Source organism: Triticum aestivum, chromosome 4D (assembly GCF_018294505.1).
Source record: "Triticum aestivum cultivar Chinese Spring chromosome 4D, IWGSC CS RefSeq v2.1, whole genome shotgun sequence".
In the NCBI taxonomy this organism is placed as follows: Eukaryota; Viridiplantae; Streptophyta; class Magnoliopsida; order Poales; family Poaceae; genus Triticum; species Triticum aestivum.
In genome coordinates this window covers 372,489,358-372,501,383 of record NC_057805.1, presented here as the reverse complement: position 1 = coordinate 372,501,383, position 12,026 = coordinate 372,489,358, and the positions used below count along the sequence as shown (strand labels likewise).

Below are 12,026 nucleotides of genomic sequence, written 5' to 3'. Positions count from 1 at the left end.
ACAAAAAAGCCAAACCGGGAGCACTGGTTTTTCCCTTTCCGAAAGAGGCACGCCCGTGCCTCTCGCGAAATCACAACCGTGACTCTCACGGAAGCAAAACCGTGCCTCTCGTGAAAGAAAAAAAAAAGAGAAAACACGCTTTTTTTCCGTTTCCGAGGAGGCACGGCCGTGCCTCTTGCGAAAACAAAACCATGCCTCCCGCGGAAGCAAAACCGTGCCTCTCGTGAAAAAAAAAACAGAAAACGCGTTTTTTTTCGTTTCCGAGAGGCACGGCCATGCCTCTCGCGAAAGCACAACCGTGCCTCTCGCGAAAGCAAAATCGTGCCTCTTTCGAAAGAAAAAAAAACAGAAAACGCGTTTTTTTCGTTTTCGAGAGGCATGGCCGTGCCTTTCGTGAAAGCACAACCGTGCCTCTCTCGGAACCAAAACCATGCCTCTTTCGAAAGGAAAAAAAATAGAAAACATGTTTTTTTCGTTTCCCAGAGGCACGGCCGTGACTCTCGCGAAAGCAAAACCGTGCCTCTCGCGGAAACAAAATCGTGACTCTTGCGAAAGAAAAAAAAGAAATGCTTTTTTCCCTCGATTTTTTTTTTTCAAAAGTTAAGTAAGACCGGTGGAAAACTGAAATGTCGAAGAAAATAAAAAAACCCGTTTAAAAAGCCGAAAACGCGTGCGAAAGAATAAAAAACAAAATTCAGAGGGAGCGCCCAGAACGCGACACGTGGTGGGGTGGCTGATAGCGTGCCAAGTGGCGCTGATCGGCGAGGCTTCCGAAGGAGTGCTTGTTAACTAGTTGTTCCATGAAAGCCATATGTGGTCATATGTTTTTTTAAGAACCTATATGTGGTCATATGTGGTCTCCTGGATCGACCAGCCGGCACGGCATGGCCCGGCTATTAAACGTGCGACAGCGGGCCGTGCCGTGCCAGGCACGACTAGCATGGGCCGGGCCAGCCCGTTTGGTTAGCTCTGGTCCAGAGTTGAGTCCCTTTGGGCTGCGCCCTTCGGAGCACGACAAATCCGCACCGTCCCTTCTCTCTCCCTGTCCCTCTCTCGGCCTCGTGCCCTCTGACGCAACGCGCTCTCGTCTTGCTCCCAGAGCCGGAGCCCACCCCAGCCGCGACCCCTGTCTCCTCCTCCCGGTACACCCATGGGGTCGTCGGAGGCCGACGACGACCAGCTCCTCAAGAGCTTCCTGGCCGAGGTCAGCGAGGCCGAGCGCGACAACGAAGTCCTCAGGTTCCTCTCGCCCCCCTCCCCCCTCCCACCTCCCAATCCCCCATCTCCTCGAGCGGTATCATTTCCCTTCTGGCACAACGTAGCTTCAGATCCCCAGTAGCGCCATCGGTGTCGCGCAATTCGTGGCCAATCGTGCGACGCAGTAGATGTAGCCGCTGCTTGCTGCTGAATTTTGGGTCGGCGACGGGGGTCCGCCCGGGTCCGCGTGAACCCTAGGTCGAAGTCGTCCGGTTCGCTCACTTGTTCACTTGTTCACTTGTTCTCACTTGTGTCCTCCACGCGCTCAAACCATGAGTCGGCTCATAGATCTCAACTTAACCTTGAATTTGATGCCCCCCTTGTGGAAATCGGTTGTTTGGGAAAATTTTCCACTTTTACTATACTACTTTGGTGGTGATGAGATACTATGATCCGTTGCTGCTTCTAAGATGCTATTTCTTTGCTTTCTTGTAGTTTAGTATGCTATGTTAGGTTGTGCACAGGCTGCACGGTAATGACGTCCAGAGCCTTTCTGATATTGTGCACCCCATGCCATGACCGACGTATATAGAACCTCTTGCGATATATTTACTTGTACCGAGCTCATAAATTTGGATTCAAGAAGGACTGGCCTCTTGCGTTACGTTTGTGCCTTGAGCTGTGCTTTGTTTGAGCCCAATTTTGGTCAAGGTTTTGCTTGTTCATGTTTTGGCCAATGTTGGGAAGAAAAATGAACCAGAATAGGCAAGGTGGCATGGTCACATGCGAAAATTTTGGCAGCCATACAAACAAAAGAAGGACCAAAGTTTTGTCCACAACCAAAATATTCGTACACTTCCTTTTTGGACACCAACCAAAGATACCTATGTCTTCTTGTGTTAGCTTATGCTGTCCAATGGAGCCCAGCAGACATACTGTTATGCTATCGGTTTCGAAGCCGGTTAAATATTATAACTACTTATACCTATTATAAACAATTAAACATGGTTGGTTGACTACTGACTAGGGAGGCATACTCTGCAACTTGCTATACATGTTCTGTTTTTTGGAATGACACATGATAGTTGATCAGTGAGATCCCTAGCAGTGCAAAACTGAATATTGGCCGATTCAGCTTCATTTTTAGTTGTACTTCCTCCTTTAGTCTTTTTCCTGATTTTAGATGTTATTTTAGTCTCTAGAAGGCATGTAGCTGAGCATAATAGCCGAATTTAATCATCCTATATTCTAAGCTTATTTAAAGCTCCTTCATGTCTAGATTAGTCCTTTTCTATTGGAACACTAGACATAAGTTATTGAGGGAGATTTATGCTGCGAGGAAACTTATAAATGTACCTTGAAATTATACAGTGACATGCAACAACAACTTAGGTGAAACCCATAAGATCTCGCGACCAACTCATGGTTCTGGCACATGGATAGCAAGCTTCCACGCACCCTTGTCCATGGCTAGTTCTTTGGTGATATTCCAATCCTTCAGATCTCTCTTTACGGACTCCTCCCATGTCAAGTTCGGTCTACCCCGACCTCTCTTGACATCATCAGCACGCTTTAGCTGTCCGCTATGCACCGGAGCTTCTGGGGGCCTGCGCTGAATATGCCCAAACCATCTCAGACGATGTTGGACAAGCTTCTCTTCAATCGGTGCTACCCCAACTCTATCTCGTATATCATCATTCCGGACTCGGTCCCTTTATACAGTACATGCATGTTAAAAAAATGATAAGTTTGAAATGCCATGTGTGTCAAACAGGCGTATTATTCAGTTGATAAAAAATAAACAAAAGCATTCAGATTATTTCCGTGTTCTTGATTTTACGTTCTGTTTCTAACACATTATAATCTTGTCAGGATACTTGGTTGCTTCAAGTTAAACCCTTTTGAGCATCTTAAGTTGTCTTTTGATTCTTCTGTGGATGAGGTGAAGAAGCAATATAGGAAGGTAAGAAAACATGGATTTAACATTGAACTACACTGTTAGTTCTAGTCTTCCCCCCTTACTGTTGGCTAATTGTTGTCGCTTCATGTACCTTTTGTAGTTGTCACTGTTGGTCCATCCTGACAAGTGCAAGCATCCACAAGCACAAGAAGCTTTCGGAGGTATGTGAACTGTCTAATCATGACCATGTGGAGCATATGAGATGGTAATAGTGATGCATAGTAATATCAGGTTAGGAGACAGTATTGCACTTGTGTTGTTGTAGGCTTCATTTAGGTCAGGTTTACAGATATTATTTGGTGACGGCAGAACAAGATGAATGGCATAAACAAGATCATGACACGTCAAAACTAATACTTTCGTATGACTTCATATATATTTTTCTGGGAGAGAGGGACGTACCAAAATCATGACAAGCTAGGAAAAAAGCTGGACCAATCTTTCATTTATTAGCCTCAACACCAAGTCAAAAAGTCCAGATAACGGAGTGCAAATTACGACATGGATAAGTCAGCTTAGAAGATGAATCTGTACAATTTTGTTTGCAGATGGTAGTAGCCTTTGTATCACTCTAGAATTAGGCATTTTTTCATCCCTGTAGGAGATGCATTTTTCAAGAGAAACCAGGATAAGTAAGTGTTGCATGATCTCTTCTTGCAATTAGTTGTAACTAACCAACCTTTTGCGCATCAGTGACTTACTATTTTCCCAGTGTCGCATTCTTCCGCTTCTCTTGTCGTTTATGCATTGATGTATATTTGTTTAACGTTGCCTACTCTACTCATAAACAGCCCTGGCAAAAGCACAGCAGCTCCTACTTGATCCACAGGAAAGAGGGTACATTCTTGATCAAGTTACTTCTGCAAAAGGTGTGATGCAATCTTATTTTAACCCAACGTATTTTTTATTACATCAGCTCAGTGATTTGTTCAATTTATAATAAAGGAGATATGAAGAACAAAAACTGATATTATTTTGTGTTGAGAAATTTCAGAAGAACTGAGGGCAAAAAGGAAAAAAGAGTTGAGGAAAGACAGTGCATCCAAGATAAAATCCCAAGTAGATGAGGTAAGACAATCCCATGAAAGGTTGTGTGAGTTGTCATCGACTTTTTAGTAACAATCGCTCGGAGTAACATGTTTCAAACAAAGATTAATGCGAAAAGTAATTTGAAGTATGTCTCAACATGAACTGGTCTAATTTGGGCTAGTTTCATGGTCTAAATAAACTTAAGCCATCTGGAAATCAAACCCCACACTCATCGGAGATTCTCTTAACCAGCGTTTGTCAGTAACAAGCCTAATTGGTGACTGCTGACATCTAAAAACTGGACAGGCAGCAGTTTGACTATCTGACCAACAGTTTTGTAGATATAATATTTTATTAGTCATACACATTTTTTCTTCTACAATGTTATGTAGAGCAGCGTGAAATTGAGAAGTCCCTCATGAAAAGAGAAGCATAACGCCAAAAATTGTAGATGAAGGAACCAGTGCTGCCTGCAAAAATCAAACTAACTCCAACAGAAACAAGCATGTTTTTCTGTTAGAATTATCTAATCCAGTACAAAGTTTAGGCACCAGATTCTATTATTCATTTAACTAGCGTCTAGCATTGTATCCAAATATCTAATAAATCAAGCTGGTTCTGCTGGGGTTTATCAAGTCATGTATAAGCCATTCCATTGCCACTGAGCTTTCATGGTGAAGACACTACCTCTGTGGCCTATTCACCTCGTGACGCTGAGCTGCCCCTTGTTACGCCGGGGCTCTGTTTGAGAAAGAGCAAGCAAAAATATCAAGAGAGGGTGAAATGGTAAATGGATGAGGAAGTATAGAAGAACAAAGGGAAAGGGGAGCTGATATTGGATGGAATGCAGACTGGTAGAGGCAGCCTTGGGAGGGTTAGCTCAGGGAACGCATTTCACACATGAGCATAGGTATCAGGAACAAGCGCCTCCTGGTTCTAAAGCATGCCCAGTTTCATGGGGTTTTCACCAGAACCGCCTGGTTCACTAGGGGTGCGTTTTTGGTTCGGGAACGAAGTGTAATGGAATGCCATGGTTCCATTCCACTATAATGGGTCGGTTCTGTCCTTGTCTTTGGTATGGGTAATTTGAGGGAATGGAATGGTTACATTTTGATGTTTGGTTTGATGGTTTGATAGATGGAATGGAATGGATTTGTAAGTGGTCATCCATCCATGCAACTAAGGCAGATAAACATTTTGACTGTTAATTCTGTGCCAAAGTTTGACGTAAAATAAAGCCATTGGACATTTAACTTCTCTTTTCTGGACGAGCAGTTCCTGCAACTGCAGTCTGCCTCGCTGAACCGAACCGGATAACCAAGATTCATAGCGACAGAGACTCAAACCAACAACCAGTATCAGGATCAACAAAGGCAAGAAGCAAAACGCATTTCCCAAATGCAGACTATATATATAATTCTGATTATTATCACAGATTTTCCCCGGAACCAGTAACATAATTTACAGAACAGGGGTGTGAACATCAACATATCAAATCCATCCATCCATGCAACGAACATGGGTGTGAGCTACAAGAATCGGAAGCCACAGGATAAACAGCAGCTACAAGAAAACAATACGACAGCTGAGCATGACGGACGGCTGGATGCGCGGCTTGGCCTTGGCGTTCCACACGCGCGACCGCGGCTCTTGACGGCGCGAACCTAGGCGTGGTCAGCGGTCGCTCTTTGAGCGGCTGCTCCGTTGCTTCCCGGTGTGTGCCGCCGCTGTTGCCCCGCTGCAAGACCACCACACACCCGCTCGCCCGCTGCACGTGCTTCGGAGAACAGCCGGCGGTGCAGACCGGAGGAGGAGGGCCGGTGGTGCCAACGCGGGAGGGGGAGAGACGCAGGAGAGGAGCCGCACGAGAGGATAGGGCTGCGGGAGTGCGAGGAGAAGAGCGGTTCCGCATCGTCCGCTCAGTTTGGAGGCCTCACCCCGTTCCGGATCTTGGCCGAATATTCGGTCTGTGGGAACGAGGGGGTGACTGTTCCACCTGTGTACTGAATGCGAGAACAGGCCTAGGAACGGGTTGGACCCGTGACATTCCGGTCCATGACCGCGACCAAACACACCCTAGGTTATGTAGATGGTCCTTGAATGAAACCCAACCATTGAAGTTGCTGGTTATGGGTTTTTTCGAGTTCAACCACTGGTCTAATTCAGCTTTTTAAACAACGGATCTTCATTCTGTTGCACTCTATGATTTGAACTTATTTATTCTTCAATTTGGTGAAAACAGTTTCTTGGAGAAAGATGTCCTCATAATATACTAGCTGCTTTGTACACCATTGAAGTGACCTGTTGTTTGCTTCAGTTTCTCTAATGACCACGCAGATCTGTGATGCATGTTTGTCTTTCTTGCTTGACTGCATGGAATGATAATTATTTTAGAAGTCATTGCATGCGTATGATGGGATTTTAGATACTTGAGAATAACAGCATTTCAGAAGAAAAAAAATGATTCCCATACCATGAAATGAGTCATTTGCTAATGTCAATGATCATGTGGAATCTTGCAGTTTTGATGTTTTCCTGTTCGCAGTCTTGTCTCGATTTTTTTTAATGGTGATTGTTCTGCTAGACCCTTGAAACATCTTATTGAGCTTCATATATCTTCAGCACTTGAGAAAATCCATTGATTGGCTTGCTTATGTGCAGGGAAAGTATGAAGAGCAGTTTGAAAGATCGGACGAATTTCAGAAGCAGCTAATAATTAAAGTTCGTGAGATTTTGACAGACAAAGAATGGCGTCGGAGGAAAATGCAGATGAGGGTAAGTAATAGGCTTTAACATATTCAAACATCATCAGTTGAGCCACTCACTTGAGCTTTGTTCATGTGCACTATGCAGATATCAGAGGAAGAAGGAAGACTGAAGAAGGACGAGGAGGAAACAAAAGAAATGTGGAAGAGGAAGAGAGAGCATGAAGAGAAGTGGGAGGAGACGAGAGACCAGCGAGTAAGCTTGCAGTTCATTTGTAGAAATTTAAATATTTTATCCTAACTGGACACTATGATTGTGGCCATTTAAATAGTTACCTACAAGTATTACCCTATTGGAAAATGATGAAAGGCTTTGTCGAGTTGTTGCCACGGGCAATGTCTGATACCATGTGTTTGTGGTTTGCAGGTCTCTAGCTGGAGGGATTTCATGAAGACAGGAAAGAAGGTTAGAGAGTGCAGTTGAGAAGTTGTATTTTTGTTACCCATGACTCTTTTGACATATAGTTTCATTTCTACAGGCACGGAAAGGAGAGCTCAAACCTCCAAGGCTCAAGACTGAAGACCCGAACAAATCTTATGTTCAGAGGCCAGTAAAGCGTGGTTAAAAGGTGTCGTATTCATCTGCACTGAAAGACCAATCTGGCGGCCATTCTTGCCGCGACCTGATCCAAGCCACAGCCTGTCAAGTTTATCTTTCAGGCTATAAGCTTGGGTTATGGCTTGTATGTTCCCAGTGTAGTCAGTGGAACATAGCAGATAATTGTGAGCAAAATGGACACATATCATCTACCTAGAGTGACATTGGACTAATGTACCTGTGTAGAATGCCTTGAAAAAGAAAATTTCTGTTGGAAAAGAAACGCTGAAGTGGATGTTGGAATATGATCGTTGTTTCAATATTCACTGTAAGTCATGCTTACATATATGTTTTCACGATTTGCTAGCTATCATAGTATGACCATGGACTTGTTGCAGTCTTTTGCTAATTTGTTTAGATGCTGGATCTCAAACGTTTGCTCTTGCCCGCCCCCATTTCTTACAAGCCAATCTGTGATGGGTTTTGTTTTCTGGGCGTTGGCCTCGGTATGCGTGTGATGAATGTGGGAGGCGCATCATCTGTTTTTCTTTTTGAAACGGAGGCAAAAGTTTTGCATATCTGTTTGTTTGACTTGGGCGCCATCCCGTGGATAGCTCGTAGCCAGCTAGCGTTGACATTCGCGCAGATGCAATTCAAAGTTGTTCTCTGTACTGACAAGTCAACCTGTGTTTACCTCCTGGTCCTCGTACGGCACAGCAAAATCTGCTACGTTGGTCAATTTCAGACGACAGGTCCGGAGAAGAACACAACGCCTAGGACGTCTGTAGCGCCAAAGTGGAAGTGTTGAAAGGGGTTGATACATTGCATGCACTTGCCGTCGTCATACTCTGAAGGAACGAACTGGTCAGAAACGTAGGCTCCAACGCTTATCAGGATTCTTCTCACTGCGCTCGATCACGATCAACTGGGCTCACCATGCAAGCAAATGTTTTCTTTTTCTTGATAGCCAAAAACGCAAAGTTCTTTTTTTTTTGCGGCTGAAAAATAAAAGTTATCACTAACTGAGCACATTAACAGTCTACCAAAGCGCTATATGTCCAACGATTATCGCGATTCTTCTCATTGCGCTCGATCACGAACAACTGGGCTCGCCATGCAAGCAAATGATTTATTTTTCTTGATAGCCAAAGACGCAAAGTTATCAGTGACGGACCCGCAAAAAAAAAGTTATCACTGACTGAGCACATTGACATTCTACCGAAACACTACATGCTTAAAAAAAACTGAAACACGAACGAATATTTGGATCCCATAAACGGATAGATATGGTACAGCAATTAAGCACGACAAGTTGGCCAGTTATTATCCTCGAGAAACATCTGCAGCCCCTTGGTTTATCCACAAGGAACGCTCAGCCGGCGCATCTGCCCAAAGGCCAAGGCCCGGCCATACGCCCACCCTGATCACAGTCCGCAACTTCCCAGTGGAGCCCATGCTGCCTCCTCCCGAAATTATTTAGCCGGAGGACCTTTTGAAGTTTCGATGCGATCGACCAAATTGGCAGCAGCACCGCCCCGCCGCCTGCGCTGCGGCTCAGTTGTGAGCGCCCGCCCAAGGCGCAGACCATAATCCACTGCCTGCCCGGGCGTTGGGTGACGGGCGGGCACGACGGGGAGAGGGCACTGGTCCGTTGCGTCGGGAGGTGGTGCGCGCCCGATCGGCCAATCTCCCCCGTTATGATGGTGTCACCAAAGCACGACACCAAACAACACCAAACGAGAACGGCAAGACTACCTGCCCAGCTCCACGAACCCGTGAGCCGCCGGGCGCGCCCCCACCCGACGCCACATTCCATTTCCATCCACAGGGCCAGGGCCAGGGGTGATGTGAGCAGAGCGGAGACAAACGTGGCGGTCTAGAAAATTTATGCAAAGGGCCGTGAATGATTTGAAGCTTTGGTCACACATGTCGCTGACTGACTGGTAGAGCGGCGGAGCAAGTGGATCTTCAACCTTGCTGTGCTCCCGTTTTTAATTTGCGTTCGTAAAGATGGTGGGCTCATGCTCATCGAGGTTTAGAGATTCGGTGGTCGGCACTAGCTAGAGGCCGGAGGTCGTGGGTTCATGGCAGCTTCTAGGCCCTGAGTTAATGGAAAAATGATGTCTTGCATGTTGTAATTCATGTTTACATTGACCTAAACCGGCAGTGATCTGTCTGGTTTGACGTCTTCGGTCCAAAAAAATCTGGAAGCGTCGTTAAATGCTCATGTCATGGAGTTTCTGCAACAACAACAACAACAACAACAAAAAGAGCTCAAGGTGTAACATAAAAGAATGCGTCCTGGACCTCTTTTTTTTTCAAATTTTGTAAGATTGTCTCCCACTGCCTTTTTTGGTTTGCTGATTGCCCCTCCGAGAACATTAATCTCATGTTCCATATCACCAAGGCGGTAAATGATGTATTCGTTGGTATCAACATGTCTCTATTGACTTCACCGATCCTCGAGCTCTGCAAATCCAACCCCTAGTAGATGTTGTGTAGCCGTGTGTTTCTTTGTGCGGCTCTGTGTATATGGTAGGTAACTACATAGGCATTCACGAGTTATATTAGGTATTTCTCAAAATAACTAAAACTAAAAAGTGGAATTTTATTTATCTTGAACTGAAAAAGTTGCAACTTATGATATGGTTAGATCACACAATTGGTCCATGGTGAGTATGCACAGATCAGTTTATCACCAACAATTACACTACAACATGTCCACTAAAGATGCAAGCTTGGCCTCTAAGAAAAAGAGTTAAAAAGGCTCACAGAAGCCTGCCTCACAAAATTAAGCCTTTCTTCTCATGCATACGTATGAGCCACCCAGCTACATGTGATATGAACATCACTTCACCTAGTAGTAGCTCAGATAATCCATACAGACTGATTAAAAAAGGATCATCATGGGCAGACAGCGAGGGGAGATTTAGCACCTTGCCAGAATCCTTTTGGCACAACACAAAAAGGCCCTGCCCTAAAGATTTCCATTATTGTGAGATCAAATGGGGGCCACGGGTGCTTCAGCAAACACCATGAAGGAAAGGTGGCAGGCAAGCACCAAGAAATATATACCCCCTCCCCTACGCGCAGAGCAACTTTAATTATTCCTCCGGCAATTGGCAATTTGGCATTTGGCAAACCACAGGAAAGATCGGTGGCCAGGCACTGGCCGGTACATATCCGTAATCCGTTCACGGATCTTATTCCCCTGGTACTGGACGACATTAAAGGTTTTCCATCAAACGCTCAAAAGACAGAAATAAGGAGAGCATAAAGAAAAAAACTTTGCTTAATTTGTTCAATATACAAGTACTTCGTACGTTGTCCTGGACAAATTGCCATTTCCAGTTGGATGTGTGCTGAGGTAAATTAAGCAAGGGTATATGGTCTCTCTTTGATTCAAAGGCTTTTCCAAAAATAATCTGAGAGGGTCTAAAACCTTGGAACTTTCTCTGTGTGGAGTGTTTAATTTGTTTGTATGATTACAGTGGGTAGGGGTCTTTTCTTAGATTTATCTGCACTACTATATTTTGTAGGAATATTTACTTCTACTCCAACCTCTTGCGAACAATCTTATATTCTTCCTGTGCACGATCAAACATCGATATAATCCTGGAGATATTCGGAAAAAAAAAATCCTGGAGATGGCATGACACTATGTTCTTGAGTCTTAAAAATCATGTCGATGAAGGAGGCCTTAAGCGAGGCATGGCCGCACAGGTGTTCGGTTCCTCCTGGATGTAGATTCTAATGGGAGGCTGCTCCATTCATATTTTGTTACTGCCATTCTGAAATTAACTAGACAAATGACACATTTCAGACTAGATAAAAAGCTACTTGTATGGTACAAAAGTGGGAGTACCACTAAAACCGTTGTCTATCTTGAGTAAGTGATCATTGTTTTAGTCCGTTAAAATAAGCAAGTAGTAGCTAGGTAGCTAGCATCATAAGCATAAGGTTCCTCCTTTTCCCGTCATTAGCATAAGCCTTTTCCCTTCTGGTTTTGCTTTGCTTTACGAGCTCCACGGTTCTTTGGGTCTCCTTTTGAGTGATTGCCTTTCATGAAGTACCAATTTTGTCTAATAAATTAAACATAATAGTACTGCAGGTTAATGGAGAATGCAATACTATTATGTATTTTTAGACCAAAGGGGAATGCACTACTGAAAATAGCTTGTAGGTTGATTCCCGCATACGTGCACTACCTTCTAATGCGTCTTTATTCTCTTGGAAGTAATACATTTTGTAGCAGTTTATTTCGATAAAGCAAAATGTAAATGCAATATTACCTACAGGGTTTTGAATCCCAATTCTACATCCAGTAAAAACGATCACTTCCTCCGTTCCACAATAATTGAAGTTCTAGGTTTGTCCTAAGTTAAATTTGCTTAAGTTTAACCAACTCCATAGAAAAATGTGCTAAGATCTACAACACCAAATATACATAGTACGAAAACATATTTCATGTACAATCTCATAAGACTAATTTAGTACTGTCTAGATGTTAATAAAGAATCACATAAGACTAATTTAG

General features: G+C 44.1%; 1 protein-coding gene across 1 annotated transcript; it reads left to right on the top strand.

Annotated features, from left to right (window-relative positions):
* Positions 1–1,011: 1,011 nt before the first annotated feature.
* LOC123097994 (J domain-containing protein spf31) lies at positions 1,012–7,831 on the top strand. Its single transcript, XM_044519861.1, has 9 exons — positions 1,012–1,239; positions 3,070–3,160; positions 3,258–3,318; positions 3,949–4,026; positions 4,152–4,225; positions 6,848–6,961; positions 7,040–7,147; positions 7,319–7,357; positions 7,431–7,831. The coding sequence occupies exons 1-9, from the start codon at positions 1,151–1,153 to the stop codon at positions 7,515–7,517; spliced, it is 741 nt and encodes a 246-aa protein (XP_044375796.1). The 5' UTR covers positions 1,012–1,150; the 3' UTR covers positions 7,518–7,831.
* Positions 7,832–12,026: the final 4,195 nt, after the last annotated feature.

Coding starts and splice junctions, on each gene's coding strand:
- LOC123097994 (XM_044519861.1), top strand. CDS start 1,151: ATGGGGTCGTCGGAGGCCGACGACGACCAGCTCCTCAAGAGCTTCCTG. Junction 1,240..3,069: donor CGCGACAACGAAGTCCTCAG/GTTCCTCTCGCC, acceptor TAATCTTGTCAG/GATACTTGGTTGCTTCAAGT. Junction 7,358..7,430: donor TCATGAAGACAGGAAAGAAG/GTTAGAGAGTGC, acceptor TCATTTCTACAG/GCACGGAAAGGAGAGCTCAA.